This window comes from Rhinopithecus roxellana, chromosome 9 (assembly GCF_007565055.1).
Source record: "Rhinopithecus roxellana isolate Shanxi Qingling chromosome 9, ASM756505v1, whole genome shotgun sequence".
Lineage (NCBI taxonomy): Eukaryota > Metazoa > Chordata > Mammalia > Primates > Cercopithecidae > Rhinopithecus > Rhinopithecus roxellana.
In genome coordinates, this window is record NC_044557.1 from 53,906,410 (window position 1) to 53,931,526 (window position 25,117).

General features: G+C 34.7%; 1 protein-coding gene across 1 annotated transcript; it reads right to left on the reverse strand.

Annotated features, from left to right (window-relative positions):
• Positions 1–221: 221 nt before the first annotated feature.
• On the reverse strand, positions 222–25,117 carry CALB1 (calbindin 1). The gene is made up of 11 exons (XM_010353851.2): positions 24,849–25,117; positions 24,243–24,319; positions 20,543–20,617; positions 11,063–11,146; positions 10,908–10,964; positions 7,818–7,895; positions 5,348–5,403; positions 5,223–5,262; positions 5,043–5,096; positions 2,252–2,323; positions 222–1,920 (listed from the first exon to the last, which is right to left on the reverse strand). The coding sequence occupies exons 1-11, from the start codon at positions 24,925–24,927 to the stop codon at positions 1,807–1,809; spliced, it is 786 nt and encodes a 261-aa protein (XP_010352153.1). The 5' UTR covers positions 24,928–25,117; the 3' UTR covers positions 222–1,806.

A 25,117-nucleotide genomic window follows, 5' to 3' on the forward strand; every position in this document is an offset into this window, starting at 1 on the left:
TTGGCAGAAAACTTCAAATATTTGGAAATTTTGAGATTTCTTTGTAAATTTTAATGTTAGAGGAACCCTTCAATTCAACGAAGTATCCAGTAGTTCACTGAGTCACATTTATGTTTATTTAGATTCCTTAGGCCATAAAAATTTTATCCTACATTTCCACCTGGATCCATCATGGATTGCATGTCAGCTGACATTTTGAAGAAAAAAACAAATACAAGAGATTAAGGTTATTTTCTTCTTTCTTTATTCTTAGTAGTTAAACTCAATCTAATGGCAGTGCTTCCATTTACACGCTAAAGGCAAAGCCAATCTCCCACTCAACATCATTTGATGAATTTTAGTTTTTGGCAGATCTCGTTTCTGTTTGTTCTTGAGGGAAACATTATAGTTCACTTTTTTTTTTTTTTGTTATTTTTATGAATTCAGAAAATAAGTGTTGTATTTATAGAATGGGGACATTTAAGCTGACCCAGAACGATCATTAACTCCTAGGCAGTAACTGTAAATTTCACATGGACACATCTCTCATAGCTCCCTGTTTCACAATCAAAGAAATCTAAAATCACCAACTGTTACATGTCAACTATAACCAGTATAGGATATTCTAGCTACAAATATGTGAAACTGTGACTTAGATGTGTGTTAAAGAATGTTTTAGAATCTTCTTGCTAGATAAGATAAATGATTACGTTAGCATTTCTTTTCAGATGTTATTTTTTAAACTCATTTGAAACTATTTGCAGATAGAAATAGAACTATTTTGAATGCTGATCTCAATATGAAATATAGAATCCACAGAATACACAAAAGTATTGATGATATAACATTCAATAATCAGGATGCTATGAATTTTACATTAAAATTTAATTATGTAGTAAAAAATAGAGTTGTTATAGCTAGAAAAAAATATTTTCAGAGGCAGCAGATACCCTTGGTGGAAATGAACAGTTCTACATAGAAAGAAAATCCAGGAAGTATGCAAACTAGACACCAGGATACGCAGTGTATTAGATTTAATCAGAGATTACACAGAATATGACATGAAACAGCAGTTGACTAGAATAATTATTATCTGCAACACGTGAAAACAGTTTAGAAAATTGATTTAGGTCATATTCTCTGACAGTAGTCTTGTTGGAAATACAGGCATAGAATCAGACAGATTTATGTGTCATCTGGTGCTCCCTTTCCTTGTCACCGTATCAACTTGAACTGATAGTTTTGTATGGATCCAAGCAGTAGACATGCTGTTGATTGGTAAACTAAATCTGTAATGAGACTGTTAACTTCATAAAGCCACAATTAACTATTTATATTTTGGTGAGTATTTTAGATGCAAAAGCACATTCCTCCTAATAGTTGGAAATAAGCTTAGAAATATTTTATGGGACAGTTCTATGATTGTCTAAAATAAGAATGTTTGGCTTGTCATACATAATTCCATTATTCAGTGACAAATGTGCATTTGCACATCAGAGACTAGAATTTTAGACATTAATCCTGGTGGAATTTTTAGGGAAATCTTGTTCAACTATATTTATGAAAGCAATAATATTTTATTTTTTAAAATTGGGTGTACTGACTGGCCTAAGCATAGACTTTCTTCTTTTCAATCATATGGTTACAAAAACTGTATATTACAAACAGTATAGAAACAAGCTGAAAAGAATGAGCCACACATCCTGGATAATTATCTATATGCAGTTAAATTTACAGATATAAAAGAAAATACAGCCTACTCCCTTATAGTGCACAGTTATTTTTTAGATACAGTGTATCACTAGCAAGTGGTTGCGACCACCAACTCTAGTTATCCCCAGCACAGAGAATAAGAGCAAGATCTGTTCGGTACAGCTTCCCTCCATCCGACAAAGCCATTATGTTCTTCTTGTATGTTGTAATATTATTAATATCCAGCTCCTGTATAAACATAAATGGCATTGTAATCCAGTTAAATATGGAAGTTAATTAACCACTGTCAAGTGATAAAATTCGAGATGAAACTACTTGTTACATCAATCCATTAACAAAAGAGCTGAATTAAATTCTTATACAAATGTGAATAATCACAAGGTTGTTTTTAAAATCTATTTATTACAGTTACCCTGATTTAGGCCAGAACCAAACTGAGTTAAGAATTGAATTCTATTTCTGCTCCTCTATAAATTTTTAAAGTAGATTATGTGCGGTTGGTTTTGGATGGATCCATAGAGTCTGCTTAAAGAAGTAAGTGCCATGGTAAGTAAGTTACCTGTTTATTCTTCTCGCACAGATCCTTCAGTAAAGCATCCAGTTCATTTTCATCTATGTATCCATTGCCGTCCTGGGAGAGGAGAAATAAAATATTATACAACCAACTCCATCGACAGTAGTGGGAAATGAAGTAAAATGGAAATAATAGGAATCCTTAGAAAGTCTCCCAACTGCATATTTGGCAGATAATCTGTTATGTCAGACCACCCAAGTTTTTAGCTGCTCCAAAGTTGTAAAATATGCAAGGTATTAGTTACCTCTCATTCAACACCTTACATTTGTAAAAGATCTTGAACTTTTCAAAGTACTTACACATGTAATTCACTTAATGTTAACAATATATCTTCTTCTAGGACAAGTGAGGAAACTGAGGGCTGGGGAAGGTATGTGTCACACTAGGTGGTGGCAGAGTTCTACTAGAGCCCACAGTCCAGGAGTAAACAAATTAGAAGCAAAGGATGTGACCTAGTGACATCACAAATAACCTTTATCTTGCTGGATATTTTCACCTAGCTTAATCTTCATTTAATCCTGCAAAGTGGTGTTATTATTATCTCTTGTTTACAAATGAAAAAATTGAGGCTCACATGAGTTTGGTATCTTGTTCAAAGTCTCAAAGCAGGTAAATCATAGTGTGGGATTCGAATCAGGGGTTTATGTAGTTTGGGCATACCATAATACCTTTCCTATGAAAAGAATGAGTTGGTTGTGTAACTTTCATAATCATTTTTTCCAAATTCTTCTCAAGAATCAAATTATAGATAAGAACACAATTTTAAGGCATCCAAATCGGAAAGAAAGAAGTTAAATCATCCCTGTTTGCAGATATTATTTTTATAGAGAGAAAACCCTAAAGACCTCACAAAAACTGTTGGAATTAATAAACAAATTCCATAAAGTTGTAGGATGCAAAATTAACAATGAAAAATTAGTTATGATGTTAAACCTTCTGAAATGGAAATTAGAAAACCCCATTTACGATAGCACCAAAAGAATAAAATACTTAGGAATAAAGTTAACTGAGATGAAAAACTTATACACTAAAAATCACAAAATACTGATCAAAGAAGTTAACAGAGACACAAACAAATGGAAAGACAGCCTGTGTTTATGGATTGGAAGGCTTAATATTGTTAAAATGTCTATACTACTCAAACACATCTACAGATTCAGTGCAATCATTTCCAAAATCCCAATGGCAATTTTTGTAGAAATAAAAAACCCTGGCCGGGCACGGTGGCTCATGCCTGTAATCCCAGCACTTTGGGAGGCCGAGGCAGGTGGATCACGAGGTCAGGAGATCGAGACCATCCTGGCCCACACAGTGAAACCCCGTCTCTACTAAAAATACAAAAATTAGCTGGGTGTGGTGGTGGGCGCTTGTGGTCCCAGCTACTCGGGAGGCTGAGGCAGGAGAATGGTGTGAACCCAGGAGGTGGAGCTTGCAGTGAGCCAAGATTGCACCACTGCACTCCAGCCTGGGTGAGAGCAAGACTCCATCTCAAAAAAAGAAAAAAATAAAAAAAAAGAAATAAAAAACCCTAAAATTCATGTGAAACCAGAAAAGATCCCAAATAGCCAAAAACCATCTTGAGAAAGAAGAACAAACCTGGAGACATCATACTTCTTGATTTCAAAATGTTTAAAGCTACAGTGATTAAAACAGTATAGCACTGAAACAAAAATAGAAACGTAGACTAATGAGCTCTCAGTTTCACATGTTATGGTCAACTGATCTTTGATAAGGGTGCCAAAAACACAAAATGGGACAAGGATAGCTTTTTTCAACAAATGGTGTTAGGTAAACTATACAGCCCCATGCGAAAGAATGAAATTGGACCCTTAGCTTACACTATATAAAAAATAAATTTAAGATAGATTAAAAACTTAAATATAAGATCTGAAACTGTAAAACTCCTAGAAGCAAACAAACATAAGGAAAACCTTTATGACATTGTTCTTAGCAATGATATCGTGGATATGAAACCGTAAGCAAAGACAACACAAGCAAAAATAGACAAGCGAGACTACATCAAACTAAAAAGCTGCACAGCAAAGGAAACAACAGAGTGCAAAAGCAGCCTACAGAATACAGAAATATTTGTAAACCGCATCCCAAAAAGGGTTAATTTCCAAAATTTATAAAGAACGCCTATAACTCAATAGCAAAAAATGAATAATCCAATTTAAAAAATGGGTTAATGACTTGAGTAGACACTTACCCAAAGAAGATATATAAATGGCCAACAGGTAAATGAAAAAAATGCTTAACATCACTAATCAAGAGAAATAAAAATTAAACTAACAATAAGATATCTCCTCACACCTGTTACAATGGCCATTATCAAAAATATAAAAGACAAGTGTTAGTGAGAGTGAAGAAAAATTGGAACTCTTGTGTACATTGGTGGGAATGCAAAAATGGTGCATCCACTATGAAAAACAGTGTGGAGAGTCCTCAACAAATTAAAAATAGAACTGCATATGATCAATCTCAGCACAAGACAAATACTGCATGATGCCACTTGTATGAGGTATCTAAAATATTCACACTCATAAAATACAGTGTTATTGCCAGGGCTGGGGGAAGGAGAAATGTGGAGTTACTAATGAATGGGCATAAAGTCTTAATTATATAAGGTTAATAAATTCTAAAGATCTGCTGTCAAGATTGTCTCTATAGTTTACGGTACTGTATTTTATACTTAAAAATTTGTTAAGAGGATAGATCTTATATTAAGAGGTCTTACTGCAATAAAAAAGAAAGGAAAAAAGTAACAAACTTTTACCTGATCATACAGCTCAAAAGCCTTATTGAACTCTTTCCCACACATTTTGATTCCCTAAAGACAGAGAAGAGAGTAAATGTTAAAATGTTATTACTATGTTTCAGTATGTTTCCCTTGACAAGTCTCCCACAGTGTAGCTTTTCAAGGAAAAATTATTTAAGGTAGTAAAAATTTAAGTACCTGGAATTTAAGAAGAAAATTCTCCTGCACTGGTAGTAACCTTTTGAGAGAAAAACATTATATTAATATATTACATTTTTTGAAAAGGATCTACTTATAACATTTATTATGGTTCCTAAACTCACCTGGCCATCTCAGTTAATTCCAGCTTCCCATCATTATTTGAATCAAATAGTTTCAGCTGAAAGAGAGAATGCCATTATTCTAGCTATTTGAGGAATAATTTATTGCATGAAGGAGATGAACTTCAAAATAAAGCTGTTTGAGTTATCAACTACTTGTATATATACAGTAAAAATTTAAAAACTAGCGTTTTTAAAACTTTAAATGCAAATTTCTAATTCTGTAATGTGTCAATTGTTAGCGTTTATCAGAATAATATAGAATAGTCAAAAAAGAGAAATAGTGGTTTTAGCTATGTTTCTAGAATACTGTCATTTTTTTATTGCAAATACATTTATATGTGTATCAAGATGTGGGAGGGATGGTGTCTGACAGTTTTTGCACTTCTGGAGTGTCTCCAATAAGAAAATAAATATTTATTTCACCCTTTTAGATCATAGAATAGCACAAACAGAAGCAGAAAACAGATAACAAATAAATCCTTAGAGAATATAATTTTTGAATAATTTTGAATTGTTTTATTTTCTATTGGACATTAGAAACTCCATAAAGCTCTCCAACTCTCCATTGCACTTATGTATACATCATTCACAACGACACATCCAGATGTAAACACTCATACCCGTATTTGGGAAGCTTTCATCTTTTTAGACAGTAGCAACTATTGCTATAAAATGTTATACCAAAGTAGTATATATGAATTACATTAAATATATAAAATGTATATACTAAATGAACATTAAATATGTGAAAAATTAGCAATATTTTTGTTTTTAAAGAACGGAATGTGTCCAGTGCTATAATGGATACAGATTTAGTGACATCTTTTTAAGGAGGAAAGGAAGGGCATTCTATGGTTTGAGATGTTCTAAGAATCTTTTGTAGGAGGCAGATTTTTTCAGGGTCCCATGCTGACAAAACATTTTATCCATTGACCATAAATTCTGATATTGTCACACTATCAGGATACTGGACAGCGCAATCACTTAGTTTTGTGCCCATGGGGAAATATTTCCCAACATATATATTTAAATTTTAATTAGCTCTTGATTAATTTGCTTCCTGGATTTGAACTGGTTTATGACATTTAATCAGATATGTCAGGCCAATCCAACAGAGGAAAACTCCCATCTGAGTGGGTTTTGAAAGGCTGCTTCAATATTGTACCTGGAAAGGAGCCTTTCTTTAAATAGGCATCCCTTAAGATTGGAACAAAATAGAAAATTGATAAATGTAGGTTATTGTCCATTACCAAAAAGTTATTCAGAGCTTAGACCTGCTGATTGTGACACATAGCAAGAAACTCTCCTCCATTTGTTTGCTAATGCTATTGTAAGTGGAGATGTAATGAGGAATTAAAGATGACCATGAAAACCTTTTTGGTTGTTTTGAAACTAAAGCTTAGCTCCACTTTATAATAAATAACACTAGTTGGTGAATAAGGCAATAGTAAAGTTCTAGTAGTTCCCCACTCCAACTCAGAAAAGTAAGCTGAGATGCTGAAAGCAAACCTCGGTTACATCAAGTATAATCAAAGACTTTATTAGATTGTTTCTCAGAGTAATTAAAAAGTCTAACTCCTTCAATCTAATATAACAGTAGCTTTTATAGTATAGAGCTATGTTTATGGTTTACTGATTTAAACCCATGGAGTAAGAATTCACAGTACTGAAAGCATGTATAAATATATGTATCTCCTGGTAATCCAAATTCTGTGATGAGTCAAAATGAGCAAACTTCGTCCAGTAGAAACTAACTTCATAGACATTGGTTTATTTTATCTGGAACCTTATTTATTTGCTTTTTTTTTTTTTTTTTCTGAAACAGTAGGTGCCTATGTGTAAAGCAGTTTTCTTGGCTCTATTATCAACATTCTATAATTGATCTTAGTTATCACTGTTTAGCATAGCATCAGCCTCAGGGCATATTTAGATTTCCTCATTCAAAGCACCCATACAAAACCCCAAAACAACAAAAATCAAAAGAAAGAAGGAGACCCATTTTAAGTTGCTTAATTAATAAAGTAGCTAGACAGTCCTTTAAACTCTTAACAAAGTGTGATTTCCCAAACTATGATAAAAATGGATTTAGGACCTCTATAATAAGTGAGTTTTTGGTGATATAATTTATAAATATAGTGTACCTTATATATGTGTAAGTTATATAATTTAGTGATATAATTACACTGGCTTTGGAAGAAAAACAAGTCATCTTTTGATAGATAAAAATTACATAGCTCTACAATGAAGAAAATGCTCATATGTTGAGTCTTAAAGCCAATGCCTGCAGAACTCAAAATGACAAGATGTAAGCATCCCTAAGTATTTCACTTTTCAAATGAAATGACACCTATGTGCATATGATGCCCACACCACCATTTATTTATTTCATCCTGTGTAGCCTTGGGAGTTAGCAAGAACATCATACTACTTCATGAGCTCTTGGGTACAATCTTTTCAAGATCAGTCTTACCATTAGGTCTGTATACTCGGCTAATTTTGTGTCATCAACAGTCTTGTTTGCTTTTTCTAGTAGATCCTTTAGGAAGTTCTGTTAAAACAAAGAACACTTAGATTAATGTCATTAATAATATATCATCTACTTTCATTTCAGAATGCCTTGGAACAGGACATACCAGGAATGCCAAGAAAGTCTCTTTTTGAGGGTAGAAGCAGGTGAGTAGAGGGACTTATAATAGAAGAAAGACTAAACCAGGTGGTCCTCCTGGCATTCCAGCAACGAATCTACCTTTGACAGGAATAATACCTGCTTTTTACTGAGACTTGATTGGTCATTGTCTGTGCATTACTATGCTTTTATGATTTCAGTTTATCTGAATAAAACCTTTTAAAACCAGCCAGCCCAATGGATGTATTTCTCCTTGCTGATATCTTCACAAGTACTCATGGGATTGTTCTGCAAGAGACACAAGGGCCTTTGTACCTTTGGAATATGTGTGAAAAAATATCAGTAAACCTGATAGAGATCTATTTCTAACTTCAAATCCATTTTCTGCCCCCCAGGCTGTATTTACACATCAGTTTATAGCCAGCATGATGCTTGTTTCTCCAGAGGGCCAGTTGGATAGTTTTTGGCTTGATGCAGTCCAAAGTGCTTTGGTTAAAATGCTTCCACTGACTATTTAAATTAACAAAATTGGCCACAGATGATGTCATTGAATCTTTGAAAGATATATGAATCATATTAAAATAGAGATTAATGTGGGAAGATGAAAAAAAGATGATTATTATCTTGACAGCTGGAGCTTAGGAGTGAATTTATTTTTTTTTAACAGAAACGTAAATCAAATAAAAGCTTTACAAGATTTGCCATATAAGTGACAGTGTAAGCACTTAAGCATATAATAGTCATTCATTTTGTTTAGTGCTATTCATTCGTAACTCCTTTATTTTCTCAGAAAATGAATTAATGCAATTAGGAAAAACTAGGCAGATACTGTGCCCAGATATTATTGAAGGATTAGATTTCTTTGATTCAGCAATGACTTATCTCCTTCCTAAATGTTCCAGTTCTGGGCTGATTTGATGTCACCTTTTTAAAGGAAAGACACTCTTAGTTTGACAATTTTTTTTACAGCAAATATTCCACTTCAAATAGTGAAGCATGGAAAATTCAAAGTTATCTGTTGGGGTTGAATTTTATTTTTGAGCCTTATGGGGCTTTTGTCAGAGATTAATTGGGTTAAAAAGCCTCATCAGAGACTAAAATGGTGGTCACAAAAATAGCCTGGGAGAAACCTTGGGACGCAGAGATTCAAAGTCGTGTCTGAGAGCAAGTGATGTTTTACTCCATTATGGATCTTAAAATTAGCTTTCTTGAAAGATCCATTAAAAAAGAATGCCAACTTATCTTCAAAATTCCCCAGGGAAGAGGACTTCTATTTAGAATCTCTTTCAGAGAATAAAATTTAGAACAAAGAAGGAGACTTTTAGAATATTTAGAGGTCAGTATTGGAAATGAGCTAAAGTTTTCATTATGAACTAAAAAGGATATTTAAAAGAATATTTTTGGTCTAATAAAATAAAAACACAGTAGCTTAACTGTCACCTTGTGGGTTGTTGAGCTGCAAGTTTGGAAAATACATTGTTTTTAGTGACTTCACATTAAAAACATTTACATTTTCAAGAGGATACAACTGAATATGTTTTAGCCATTTTGCCATGGCCCAAATGTCCTAGTTTCATCTTTAAAATTGTATGCTCCTCAAACCATGTTGAACTATGACTAGAACTGTTTGATATTCATATTTCCCCACATAGCGAAAAAGCAGCTCTTAATAAATGAAGTCTGAAAGCATGTAGTGCTGTGGGGGGTGGGAGGGAATCATTCTTAGCATTGTCAGATATTCTAGGTCCAAATCTAGGTTCTGTTCCTAGGCAGCTGTGTAATCTTGAAAAATCATCAAATCTCTCTGCATTCCAATCTCACTGTTTTTATATTAGGAGTGATAATACCTGCCTTGCATATTTTTCTGTGAGGATTAAATTTTAAAATACATTCCAAGCACCTTGTACTCTGCCTGGCACATGGCAAATATTAACTCACTTATATTTTAATCACTCTATGTTCTAAAAATAGAAAAAGTAGGGTCTTTAAGATGGAGATGTTTTGGAGTCGGTTTGAGAAAATGAGAAGAATACTTCCATATACCTGAAAGGTTAGTAAATTGAGTTCATGAATAATACAATTTATTATATGTTGCATGTCACAAAAGCTTTCGTGTGCAGAATCTTACTGGAGCTTCACAATAAGCATGAGAGGAAGGATTTATTACCCTCATTTTAAAGATTAAAGAAAATTGGAAAGATGTAGCAATTAATGAGGTAAGACTTGATTTCAGATCTCTGTCTTTTCCTTTATATCCTCCTCTGTGATATCTGAAGTGATAAATTCATTTTCTAAGTTGCAGTTTTTCAAAAGTTTAATTATAGAAGAATTTTTATTTTTTACCATCGTTGTTGAGAGACAGTAGGTTGTATAGAATGTCTACAGGCCTTCGAGGCAGACAAGCCTGGATTTGCACATCAAGGCTCTGTCTGATTTCTGTGTGGCCTTCAGTATATCACTTAACTTCTCTCAACTCTTCCTCAATGGGGTAATACAATCTCATACAACTTATGCAAAGATTAAATAAGACATTATGTGTAAAGTAGTTAGCATACAGTAGCTATTCAGTAACTTTTTCTTCTTTCTTTTGTAAGGAAATTTATTTATATGTGTTTATTTTGAGAATTAAAACCACAAATTTCAATAAAATGAATGGATTTTTCGGCTTATCTATAATTCTATCTGTCTGTCTGTCTTATATTTGTGTATGCCATGGAAAATGTTAATTTCTTGCATTACTTTACAGAATTTCAAGAAGCAATTGAAGTTGCTTTTTTGATCTGGTACTTCATTAACAATGTCGAAGAGTAGGTGAAAATGTGACACTGTTCAACATTAGTTTCTTTTGTGGGAGGTTTTATAAAAAGCTAGGAAACTCTTAGTTCATAATTGCATTTGAAAGGAAAAACTTAGCACAAGTTTTTATTTGCTTACCTTAAGCTCCTCAGTTTCTATGAAGCCACTGTGGTCAGTATCATATTTTCTCCATGTCTGCAAGTAATTTGGGGTAAGGAAAACAAACACATTGTTAATAAAAGGAACAATTTCCTACTTTAAGCAGCTTTCTTAAAGGGGCGGCTTTCTTATACCTTCATGAATTCTTCACAGGACTTCAGCTGCTGGCATCGGAAAAGCAGCAGGAAATTCTCTTCTGTGGGTAATATGTGAGCCAACTGGAAAAGATGTAAAAAGAGAGAAACGTGTTGTAAGTTGCTCAAAAACAAGTCTCTGCCATTACCTGCTGCTTAGTTTCTCTTCAACCTGTCCCCTCACAGGCTAGAAAAGTAGGAGAGGAAAAACATTAGAGTCGGCTTTCCCTTTCTGGTACTTTCCTATGGAGTGCTGTCGATTCTCCAATGCTCCTGTGCCCTTGTGTGCTTGGTTCTTGGGCCAGTGAGGTGGCTGCAGCAAACCTGTACTCAGGTAGAACTAGCGCGGCCACTTCTTGTCTGCTGGACATTCAGGCAGATTCATCCTGTTGGCTTGAACCCTTCATGTGTTCTATGCCACAGATTAGGACTCTCTCCTCTCAGGGTACACAGAAAGGCACATATGGGGGCCATAAATTTCATGTGAAGTGAAAGAAACCATGAGAAACATAAATGTTGGGGAGGGAAGTGAAGGGGTAAAATGCATTCCCAAGCCCGAGGAGAAAGCCTACTATGAGATACGAGAGAAGATAAACCAAAGACAATTTTAAGGCAATGGAAAAGAAATTCATCAGGAATGGTGGGGCATTAAACAGGAATAGGAAAAGCCAGTTCTCAAATTGTTGCTTTCTACTGAAAGGACATCCATTGCTTGAATCCAGGGCTGGGGTTTATTTTCTGATCTCCACGGCATGCCTCTATGACATTTTCCCTTAGATCTCATTTCATAACTTCAATCCTCCTCTCTTTTTTTTTTGGAAGAAAAAAGGATTCCATATCCCATTTTATGACTAATCTATTGGGTGCGGAGAAGGAAGGAGCTGGATTGATGGCCCCACTGCAGATGTGAGATCTATTTCTGGCACAGTAGCTAATTAGCTGTGGTCCCCAGCAACCCCGAGCCATTTCTGGACTTCAGTACCCTCATCACTAAAACAAGGGCTTGAAATAGAAGCCAGTGTTTCTTGAATATATTGGGTTCAAAACGCCTTCTGTTGGAAGCACTGCATTTTCACCGTTAGAGAAAGAATCTACACACACTGTATTTCACCTGATTTTCAAGATTTGATGAATTCCCTAGATCACAGGCCTGGACCCTCATCCATGGATTTCAGGCCAAGAGCCTGTAGTCTAGATCAGCCTTAAAGTCAAAGTCTACCAAGTTATAGAAAAGACTATAATAACTTTTTAAAAAAATTCATCATTTTAGTTTCATTTAAAAATTAAAAATTTAATATAAAATGCACTATTCTACTTTATATGCAAGGAATCTCATTTTTCTTGTGGCTGTGTATGCCCTTTAGCTTATCTTATTTTTAGATTTTTGAAATAATATTTCAAATTAAAACCACTTGGTTTATAGGCACTACACGTGTGGGTGAGACTAAGGGAAAGGGTCAAACCTCATATCAACATGTTTAATATGACCTAGTCATAAAACGTTTTCTTATTTATTTATTTATTTATTTATTTATTTATTTTGAGATGGCGTCTCACTCTGTTGCCCAGGCTGGAGTGCAGGGGTGCAATCTCGGCTCACTGTGAGTTCTGCCTCCCGGGTTCACGCCATTCTCCCACCTCAGCCTCCTGAGTAGCTGGGACTACAGGCGCCCACCACCACGCCTGGCTAATTTTTTGTATTTTTAGTAGAGACGGGCTTTCACCATTCACAGGATGGTCTCGAACTCCTGACCTCGTGATCTACCTGCCTCGGCCTCCCAAAGTGCTGGGATTACAGGCGTGAGCCACCACGCCCAGCCTTCTTATTTATTTTTAAAGGAAGGTCACTAGTGTGGATAGATGATAATATATCTAAAAAGTAAAAATCGGGGTTTATAATCTGCCAGTACTTTTAAAAAAATGTAATTAGCTTTTGGTACACAAACACATTTGCATCATTGCAGTGTGTGTGTGTGTATGTGTGTGTTATCCAGGTCCCTTATTAAGTGCAGGACACACTTCTGTGGCCCTTGCATTCTTTCAATTCCTTTGAATACTTGAATCAGAAAATTCTATATCTCAGAAATAATGTAATTTAATTCTATTCAAAGACCAAACTTTTTGATTGAGGACGCTAAGGCCCAAAGAAGTTGAATGACTTGACTTGACGATTGGCAGACTGAAAATCACTTTAATTTGGTGATTATTAATAGATTAAGTCAACAACATGCTTTTTGAAGACAGTAATAGAATGGTTTGGTTGCTTCTTTGCTCTTGGACTGCAAATAATGAATTTGTTGGTGATTTTTACACTTGACAATAAGACAGTTTGAATATGATAGGCTGTTTCTACTAATTGAAATCTAGGACGCCATTTTCCTTATAAAAATCCCTTCTTTTCCTCATCTGTAAGTGGGCTTCTAGTGGAAAGTAGATATAAATGATTTTCATTATTAAAGTATCCAGATATCTGGTAAGTTAGACCTAGAATGTAGGTCTCCCCCCAGAGCTAATGCGGAAGAGGAGAAGGGAGGGAGAATGGCGGTGGGTGGGCTAGGCATGGAGAGGGACTCTGGAGGAGGGAAAAGCACCCACGCCCCTCCAGTCTTTTGTTGAGCCTGGCCTCTTCTATAATAATACTTCCCTGGAGGGATTCTGAAGAACGTCTTCTTGAGGATTTTAAAGAAGATAGGAAGAGAAGATAAAGTAATCCAAGAAAGAAGAGGGAACAAAGATGGAAGACAATAAAACACATCAAACAGGAAGAAAATATGTCAGAGGCAGACATTTTAAGGGAAAGATTGAACAATGTTTCCATTGAAATGGATGTTATGTATACATTTTGGAGGGTTCTGCATGATATAGAAAATCTAGCCACATTTTATTATGGTTTTTCATGAATATAAGTATTCATTTAGGAAAAAGGAGATAGCTAACACCAACTCGTCCTTTATTTATTGGTATGCAACTTGTTAGATACTTCTTAAAGTTTTTGCATGACGTTCCTCTAGAACATTACTTTCAAGACGGCAGGGAATAATACTTTTCTGCATCCCCTGAATGTCCAGCATGGCATCTAGTGTGTTATATGCCTGAAATAAATGCTTGTGGATTGGTTGGTAATTTTACTTTATTAAAAACACCTACTTAAAAGGATTTAGAATATTTTTTGCTTATCTTCATCATAATTCTCTATTTTATTTGGATTTTTATAACTAATGTGTGTTGCTTTGAACAAAAATGAATAATTTTTCTTTAAATATTTTACATCTCCAAATCCACTGAATACATAAAAACAGAAAAAACAAACGAATGAGCTAGTAAGCAATCACAAAATGTAAAATTAGGGAAATTGTCATCTTTGTTTCAACATAAAAGTTCATGTAACTCACATAAAGTTCAGAGGTCTCCTAAATGTAAGATACAGAGATAGTAAAAATGCTCTTCATGTCTACTACAAATGTGTATTTCTTGCCCATACTGCTTTGGTCTTATTCTTAAATTATTAAAAAATACAGATTGTGTCTATGTGCAACATATTCAATCTGTTTTAATTTCACTGAACTGTTGTTACACTCAACATGATACCATCCTATTTTATAAATGTTAGAAAGGAGTCTTAAGCATATAAAAGATTATTATGTATATATAGGATGTGGCTATAGTGAATGTAAAGAAATCTTTCTTAAGACACGTTTCACAATGTGGTGGTCCCGTGTTGCCTCTCAGTTTTTCTGTTAATGTGTATGAATCAATATTCAAGCTTCAGAGCTGGGCACAGTAATTCTCCAGTTATAGCCTTTATGACCATGTCTACAAGGTGCCAAAGGTCTTTCATATCGGAGGTGTTAAGCAGAGTTGCTTTATTCTCAGATATGCTAAGTCACTGTTGTTTATAGAAGTACCCAGTACTACTTATTCCAGTATTATTGGTGATTCCGTAATCTTTGGGCTGCCTGCCTGCTCTTTTATGGACTCCCAAAACTTTTTTTATGAGTTGGAGAAGAGAGTGAAGAATATCAAGGGGTTGAGTGGAACGCAGGTAGCTATGGAAATAAGTAGAATCCCTCAGAGCTTCATTTCTGAGAACTGGTTGCTTGTCATCAAGAGTAGGAAAAAAAACCCAACAATTTTCTACTTGCTTGTCTCCCCTACTAGTCTACATGCTCCTTGATGATGGAGTCTGTGTCTTATTTACTGTTTCTTTGGCCAGCAACTGCACAAATTGTAGTAAATATTTTATTGAAGCAATACAGAAAGGCAATTAACTATTTGTCTAGCGTCAGGATAGGCTGTAAATAAATGGAGGTAAAGTTCCTTCGGAGATAATTGCAATAACCTATTACTGAGCTGTGAATAGGAGTTGGGGCAGACATTGTGATATGCTACCCAGAACTCCCTTCAAGTGCTGGGCGTGTTGCTGCAGCCTCACCTGTGAGGCCCCATTGAAGGAATAACTGGGCTGAAGAGAGCTGTGTCCCCAAGGAGGTGGCATCCTATGACTGATCAACATGGGGATATAAAGGCCCAACCGTCTCACTCAAAACTAGAGACATTCCTGAAGGGTCATCCCAGCTTCAGAACTCACTGTAGGGTCAGCTGATGTCCCCGTTGAGACTGTGACACAGCCTAGCTTCTCCCTCTGCCCAGATCTATTCTCTTCACTTCCATCCCAGGGATATTGATCCCAAGAGCACTTCCTAATAAACCTGCTCATTGCTACTGTTCCACTCAGATCTGCTTCCCAGGGAACTCTACCCATAACAGGGGTCTTTATCTCTCTCTTTTATTTCTAGCATAATACAGAGCCTTTGCCTGATGTTTTGGAGTAAGTTGAAATCTCTTGCTGTGGCTCATTTGGCTACTAAATACTAGGCACTGTGCTGGTGACCACAGTCAGCACTAGTGAGAACCATATAGGGAGGCAGATACTTTCAAAGAAGTTTTCCCCTGACAATTTTAAAGCAGGAGATAAAAACAACAATAAAGCTAAGTACCAGTTGTGAGGAGAGTGTACATGAAAGGCAACTTCATTAGTGATATAAATTATATCACAGTGCGTATGAGGCAGAATTCCTAACTTTTAAAGACAATCATGGTATGTTAACATTCTTGAACATGTATTAGACAAGCATTCAATTCTTTTTTCACTTGAGAACCAGAAAAATGTTTTCCCTAGCCAGTGAGAAGTGAGTCCAGGAAATTTGAAAGGTAAATAACTTTATCAAAAATGTAAAGCTCTTTCAGTTTAATAATTTGAATTTGACAAATGATATAATAAGTCGGGGGAAAGGCTTGGCATTCAGAAGATGGGGTAGATTTTGTAGTAAGTTATTTTTATATGTATCAATAACTGCAAATACATTTGTTGAGTTTTTACAGTGTGCCAGGGTCGATCTATTTGTTCAACATGTATTATTTGATACTGATGATCATAATAACCTTATGAAGTTAATACATTGTCATTCCTGTTCACTGCCAAGGAAACAGAGGTTCAAAGAGGGTAAATGGCCTGCTCTCACATAGATTATAGTTGGAGCCAGATTTGAAGGCAGAGTCTGACTTTCTTGGCTTTGAGACTCTGTCCCTTACCTTCATCACCCTCCATTAAAATCCTCAATCAAAAAAGTATTCCTAATAAATCATTTAGAAAAATATATGCAGAGGGAATTTTAAAATCAGATTTCATTGTCAGTCATTTCCCAAAATTCTGTGGTGGAAAAGTAGTCTTCCATTAAAAAGTATATTCACTATGGCTAAACTCACAGGCTCAAATCCCACTGCAGATGAAAAGAGGGAAATGCTGGAGAACAGTTTGCTTCCCTGGGAGGGTTGTTATAGTTTTAGGATTAAAATAGCTTTTAGGTGTATTTTTCAGTGGATGCACTGACCTGGATGGATAGAAACAGTAAGAATGGAGAGGATGGTAGGTTCTCACACATTGCCAAAAGGATGAGGTGAAAAACTTACAGATTTGACATCCACTCAAGAGAAATACCTGTATTTCATGTGAACACCAGACAAGAAAGCTCTATTATCTGCTAAATCATTCAGTCTTCCTTTTTAAAAATTATTTTAATCAGCCTTCTTTGCAGTGGAGTTGTTATCTGAATAAATTTGGAACTTTTTTTGACCGTCACATTTTTTGTTAAATTATCTCAGAATTTCGATGCTCCTGTCTTGAGTTTGTGTTACCAATCTCTTTATTTCTAAACTGTATTTGTGTGAATTTTTAAATCTATTTTAAGGCAAGAAATTAGAAAGTTAAGAAAGAAACATATTTGTTTCTAGTTAGCAAATGCGTGTTGTTAGAAAGTGTCAGTTAACTTTATCAGGTCAGAACTTTGAAAGTTAATCATTACATTTTCTAATCTTTTGAATGACATCTTTCAGAGACAAACCAATTTGGCCTATTCCATCAGGGAAGCAGACCACTGCATGAGTATCATTTAGTTTACTTTGATTAGATTTTGATGAGTTTGTGAGTATAACTATTAAGTGAGCATAACATATAAGTAAATCCATCTTCCTTTCCCTTTGAACACCAGAGTTAATGTGTGCTTGATGTCAGTAGGTAGATTATTATAAATTATAGAAAACATAGGATTTTGCATTCCTTTATAGCTGGCTAGAATTTTTATGTTCTGTATTATTTATAGGATTTCTAAGCAAGTGATGTATGTCAAATAGGAAAAAGAAAGGATGAACTTCATTTAATACAGCTTTCTGGTTACACTAGAGAGCAAAATATAAGTTCAGGCATTTCCTACTTTCCCTCTCCCCATTTCCTACATATAACCTGTAACTTTTAATTTCTATTTCCCAATTATTTTCAGAATTTCTCTTTTCTTCACTCTTACCCATCACAGAGTGAACCAACATGCATATGAACTATTGAAGCAATCTCCTATTTTTCCTCCCATTCTTCAATTCTCTTCTCTCAACCTAATGCCCTCTTCCAGATCCCTTACTCCTATGTCTTGGCTGATAACTGAGGTTAATGAAAAGAGTTCCAAAATCAGAGTGAGATCTAAGTCTGTGTATAGACTTTGTCACTCCCTGCAAGTGGGACCTTGGATACATTATTCGACCTTTTCGGGCTTCAGTTTCTTCATCCTTAAAATGAGGAATGTTGGCTAGTTCTTCCCAAGAGTCCCATCTAGCAAAAAGTTCCATGTCCTGGAACACTAAAATCTTCCGATCAGTTTATATGTATCTCATTTGTCTCCCTTTAAATTATTTCTTCTCCAGCTGATCAAAAGTTCTGCTGAAATCATGTTTCGAGGGCTTTGCCCAAATAAATTCTCTGCAGAACACTTTCTGCATCCCTATTCAACCTGGCTAAACTTAGAAACTTGCCATAAGTAATCAACCAACTGAAGCTTGAAAACCTTTCCTTTTAATGCAGAAAATGTACAGATTATTTATTATTTAAAAAAAGGCAGAATAGTTTGGGGGAACATGTCTGGGTTCTACTGTTCTACCATTTATTTCTTACTTTTTCTGTGACCTTAGGCAAATTCTATTGAAGCTTCACATTCCACAACTATAAAATAGGTCTTCATTTTATATTTAAATTTACTTAATTTTCTTGTTACAAGGATCAAATGAGATAACACATTTGAAAACACTTTGTCAATTTTATTTTATACAAATGTGAATTCTTTTATTTTTATTGCTATAAAAGCTTGCCACTTCTTTATTTCAGACTTCATTGCCTTCTCCATCCTCTTCTGTTATGTATATTTCTATATCTTTCCTTACACAGAAAGCTTTTTATTTCCTGTAACAGTTTCTTATCTAAAACTTCTGAGGAAATTTCCTTCATTAAACCTCTAGGACAATGCATCTGCTAAATGGCCTCTAACCTCTCGTTCAAAATAAAGCTTAAATAATAAGTCACAATGATTAGATTGTATCACATAAAGTAAAACCTGGATTCAAAACATGCTCATCCATTTTATCCTTTTAAAAATGTAAAATCCATGTGAATCAGACCAATGCTTTTTACTGCACAATCTAGTATCACTGAAGAAATGAAATTGAATAAATAGCTGAGTCCATTGGAGTCCTTCAAGGTGAAGTATGTTAAATGTAAGGTGACAGGCTTTCCTTTACTAGGATTATAAAGTATGTCAAACTCTAAAAGAGGCAATTCGTAATTTCACTGATGTCATATTTCCAAACTAGTTTTGAATAATTAGATTACCTCATCTCATTTATGTTTAATTTAAAAGTTATTTTCTTATCCTTGATGGTTTCATATCTTGATTAGTTGGCCTATATGTCAATCTGTAAGTCCCATTACTATTATCTATTTATATAGTAATGAGTTACACATAGGTAAAGGGGGAAGTATGTACTCCAGGGAAAAATTTTAATTATAAAGATAATAATAGGGTGTCCTCTCTTAACTCTATTTGTATCAGCTGTTTAAAAATAAGTGTATTTCATATTGGCATCACAAGTGTCCTATAAGATCAATTATTTGAAAACCAGGTTATTTCTCTGAATCAAAGGTAAATTATTACTAAATGTTGTTGAGAGCCAGAATACTTGGCAATCTAATACACTGAGAAACACTATATAAATAACATAATTATGTTATGATTTGGCATACTTTAAATTACGACCTTATTAATTTTTCAGGACAAAGGCTTCCACCCAATTTCTCTAATAGGCTGCTGAGATAAAGAAAGAGGCTAAGACACCACAGGCTGGAAACGTAGACATAAGGCAAGCAACAGCTCTTTCACAAATCTGAGAATACAGAAGAATTGATGCATAATCGGTTTTGCTTCCTTGATTCACAGACAAAAATAAGTTGCCCTTAATAGGAAAAGTCAGTGTGAAAGGATAAAATTTGACACCCACAGTTTTAACTTTCAGAGACTCACACGAAATCTGTACCTATAACAGATCATAAAATATTCACTCACTCTAGTTAAATTCTTCTGTTTTTACTAAGGCCAATTGTCAAACAGGATGCAGCTTTTTGCCATGAAAAATAGGGACTGTAAATATTTCACAGGGGCTACAAACATTTTATTTTATATTTTAAAAGTCAAGTCTACACTGTTAAGTGATAAGAAATACTGATGGACCATATGCTTAGATACTGCATTGAAGTGAGGCTGGGTAATGGAATGTGATTGATATTCATCTAGAAGTCAGGGACTTGTTCCTCTAACTGTACCTGTGCCAGCAGACAACTGTATGACCAGAGACAAACCATTTTATTTCTCCAGGGTCTCAATTTTGTAATATATGAAATTTAGGCCCTGGGTTAGGAATACTCTTAGATGTTTTTCATTTGTGAACATTTTTTAACTTTGTGCTTCTGAACAGAAGACAATGTATTACTTAGGTAAAATAAACCTCTCTGAATGGGTCTTGCTATATCACACTTGACTTGAATACAATTTCAAAATTGAAACTCATTTATTAAAATTAAATCAGAAAAATGCATAAATTCCTTACCTCTACAATTCCTATTTTCCCATCATCTCTTTGCCCATACTGATCCACAAAAGTCTTCATTTCAGGTGATAACTCCTAAAATTATATAAAAGCAGGTAAGAGGTTTGTAAAAAAAATAGCCAGTTATGCTTGTGACGGTGTTAATAACTTACTGCAAAGAAAAAACAAAATTAGAACCATATAGAAATATGCATAATGATTAATTATTCTCATAAAAATTAAAGGCATAACTGATACACAGTATTTATTAGGTCCAAATGAAAGAGTTATAATCATGATGATTATTTCTCAATATGATTTATCTTATTATTAATTTTGAGAATATGCTATCCTTTGAAAGTGTAGTCAGAAACATTCCATTCATAACTTTTAGTGAATTTTAACATAATCATCACTGTCAATATACTTTAAACATGGCTTGCTTCACTAAAGATTACCTTATATTGATACACTATTTTGTCTTACAACATTTTTCTCATTCTAACATAATGTTTTATCTATGGAAAGTAATATATGCTTTCAGTATGAATAAACAAAAATTATGAATGTTAAAGAGTAACTCACTTTGTAAGCAAAGATTGTTTTAAGCATAAAAGAGGCATTTATCAATTAAATAAATTTTAAAATTAAATATATTAGAGATCTATGAACTATAAACTAGTGATCTAAACATAGAACTGGTATTCAGGAGGTTTAATTTTTACCCTTGGGTCTCCAACATAGCCCATTTAAAATAGCCCTGTTGCATTAGCTGAAGCCTATTTAAAATAGGTCAGCCCTTACTAATGTTCTATTCTACGTCCTTGGGAAAGCAAATTAAGGTCTCAGTTTTCATCATAGCTAACAAGATGGTGGTATTATCTACCACACAAGTTTTCTCTGGGGATAGATAGGTTAATATAATTTAAGGTTTATGTTAAGACTAAATATCATTTTTACTAGTATTTACAAAATCTGTTTGGAACCAGTGTAGACATCTTTAGTAGAACTAAGATAATAAATAATAACAAAGCAATATAATTATATTTCAGTCTTTATAAAACTTACTATGGATAAATTACAATTTGTATTTATTTCATTTTGTTATAGAAACAATTGTAAGAAAATGAAAGTGTCCAACCACAGCAATAGTGGGAATATGAGGTCCTACAGTTTTTTTTTTATTTTTACATATACCTTAGCATAAACAAAAACCAAAGCATCTGTCCTTAAATTTTAAAATGGTGTAATATCACTACTTTAACTAGCAGACTTGACATTTACTTCGTTAAGTTTCTGACAAGTATGTCAAAATCTATTTTTTAAACAGTGCAAAAGATATACTCATCATCACCACCAATTAAAAATGTATAAAAATGAGTGCAAATACAAAGACCAAGCACTATGTTTAGTATAAAAGGATAGTTTTTGAAAATATATTGCACTGTTATATTTCATTAATGTTATATTCACCTAGTGAAAATTTTGAAATTTCATGTTATTAACATGAAAAGCCAAACAATGTTTCCATTAATGCAATGAAATTTGTTATCCTATGGCTAGAAATGCAAAAAGCCTGGTTTATAAGGGCAATTTTTGTGTTCTAAAGAAAGAGAAGAAATATATACAAGTAAGTTTAATGCAGTGAAGTTGGTAGTATAGTGAAACATGTATCTATTATATGAAACTCTGAATCCAGATCTTGATTTAGATTTTAACTACCCAAATCAAGAAAAATACTCAATTCAGAAAAATCCAGATTGTATTTACATTCCAGAAAAATGGTCAAGAATCAAGGTATTAAGCAACTTGATATAATCCTATAACTATGCTTGTTTAGTATCATTATGTTATAGTCTAATAATTGGAGCTTTGACTATTCCAAAACAGAGAAAAATAATTAAATTCTAAATCTCCAACATGAAGATATCGCTTACAAAAAGGTACAAATATTAAAATCAGAGGAAGAAAAATATATTTTAAATTTCATGAATATTTAAATTTCCAAACTGAAAATAGATTTCAATATTAAAATTACTTCTGGACAAATTAAAATATAATCATTTAGCTGCCAGAAGCATCTTCCAAGATTTTAATTCTAAATTTTATGGAAAGTAAGACTTTTCCAACCGGATTTTAAAATATGTATTTTTAAACTAGGAAGATAATTGCTTTTATTAGATTAGCCAAAGATACATAGAGCTATAATGACAGTATTGCATAAATTTATTTACATGGCAATATATAAGATCTGGGGAGGGTGAAGAGTATATAAAACATTTTTATGCTATTTTATTCCGTTGTATTATACTTTTAGATTATATAATATTAAATCTGGGTAAAACAATCCCTAGAGCACAATCTGGTTTAAAATCAATTTAGTCAATGATTTTCGTAACTGATAGTTCTGTAATGCATTATAACACATTTAGAACCCTCTGGGATTCTTTTGAATATGCTATACAGAGATGTATATTACACAATTTTCAATTTAGATAGGGCAAAAAGAGTTCTATTATTAAATTTTATATATATCACTCAATATTAGAGGTGGTGATCTGCTATATAATACATACATCATTGGTAGTGTAAAATCTCTTTCTAAACAGAGTCAAGAAGGCCAAAGACCATTAACGTGTAACTCATCCCAATTCAACACCGCCTTCTGAAAGACAGTGTTACATAAACCTCAATAGAGTAGTACAATTTTTAACCCGTTTTCCTCTGGAAAACCATCTCATCTATGTTTAAAAGCTGATTATATTTTATATTTGTGCTGACAACATACTTTCTTAACAGGTTAATTTATGCCCAAAGGGAGCCATTTATAATTAATAAGAATTGTCATTTATTTAATTAACTAATGGCTTAAATAACAAACATAGCCATTTTCAAAACACCATCAATTGCTGCCCATCAGAGTATCACTTTGCTTTTTTTTACAATACATGACATTCTTAAAATTGTTTTACTTTTTACTTCTCTACCTTTTAGGTTTATTGCTTTCAACAGAAATGAAGACCTTTTCTTGCTAAATTCTTGCTCACTATTAGGTTGCAAGTTGGGCAACTTTCCCTTAATGAGGACAAGATGTTTTCTCATCTCCCCAACGACATCAACATCACAACAATAATAATTGGTGATAGAGTAAGAGATCCATAATCTGCAGATCTGTTTCTTGACCACCAAGGGGCAGAAATGCATTTCCACCCCCTTATTTCTCACACAATAAAACAGAAGTTAAAAATTACCTAATCAAACTCAGTGGTAGAAGTGGTGATCCGCTAAAGAATCTCATGCACCCAGTTTCCTTTTAAGACCTATTAAAGCAAGGACTAGTATAGAATATATATATATATATATATATATATATATTTAAAACTGCGATTTCAGATAGCAAGGTTTTTCCCTTTAGAAAATCTCTCTCTCTCTCTCTGTCTCCCCTTCTCCTTTCTTCCCTCCCTTCTCTGTCCCTCCCTTCCCCCTCTTCCTCTCTCTCTCTCTTTCTCCCCTCTCTCTGTGTCTCTCTTTCTCAGTCTGTCTCTTTCCCCTTTCTCTGTATGCGAATTGGAAAAGTGTTCTTTCTTGCCTTTCGCAGTCAATAAAAGTTTACATTACCCAGAAAGCGCTTTACCCTGCTGGCTTTTTGTGAAAACACAACAATGTTTTAATTTGGGGGTTGAAAGTCTTTTTTTTTTCTTTTTCGCAAACTTGAACCTACCAATCCAGCCTTCTTTCGCGCCTGCTGGAGCTCCTGGATCAAGTTCTGCAGCTCCTTTCCTTCCAGGTAACCACTTCCTGCAAAGACAAAGAGGCACTCTGGTGTCAGATATCTCATTCCGAGTGTCTTCTCCGTTCACTTTCCAAGACAGTTATCTTTCTGGCGACCCGAGAGGCTCTCTCTTGCCTGGACATTGATTAACCAGCAAAGCGTACAGACGCGGCAGCGCTCCCCTCCTGGGGTATCAAACTTTAGATCCACTGAGGAGGACAAAGGAGGATGGTTGGGGTGCTGAGCGCAGCCACAGAAACTTTGGGGGAGCAGTGTCCCCCAATCCCTGCTCTCTCTCTCTCTCTCTCCTTCTACCATTACCGTTCCTGGAAAGACAACAGTTTAAGGTTTTGGGATTACAGTGCAAACAATATAAACTTTCAGGTTGACGATTTGGCGGCCAGTCGGGAGATAAGAAGATAAGATTAGGCAGAAGGGGGAAGAAGTAAAGAATAGAAAGGAGGGATAATGGGATCAGGAGGCTCAGAAAAGGGCAAAGAATGGGAAGGGGCATGGAAACGGGTCTTGAAACAGTTAAAAAGAGAAGATAATCACCGTCAGCGTCGAAATGAAGCCAGATCTCGAAAAACTGTGAGGCTGTGATGAGGGACGATTGCAGGTGGAATTCTGCCATTGTACAGCGGGGTGTGTGTCTGGGTGTGTGAAATGCGTGTGTGTCTGTGTCCGCGCGAGAGGGGGGTAAGCAAAAGCTCAGCGTGTGCGCGAGTCAGTGCTGCGGAGGGAGACCTGGGCGCGGGCGCTGCCGGGCGCTGTCCTCGGTGCTGCTCAGCTCAGCGTTCCTCCAGACTTCTCTCCCTACACCC

What these genes read in the sequence shown, in the direction of transcription:
- CALB1 (XM_010353851.2), bottom strand. Translation starts at nt 24,927, where the DNA reads ATGGCAGAATTCCACCTGCAATCGTCCCTCATCACAGCCTCACAGTTT. An exon ending in TAGAAACTGAGGAGCTTAAG is followed by an intron (nt 7,896 to 10,907) that starts GTAAGCAAATAA and finishes TTGTTTTAACAG; the next exon opens with AACTTCCTAAAGGATCTACT. An exon ending in CCGAGTATACAGACCTAATG is followed by an intron (nt 5,404 to 7,817) that starts GTAAGACTGATC and finishes TCTCTCTTTCAG; the next exon opens with CTGAAACTATTTGATTCAAA.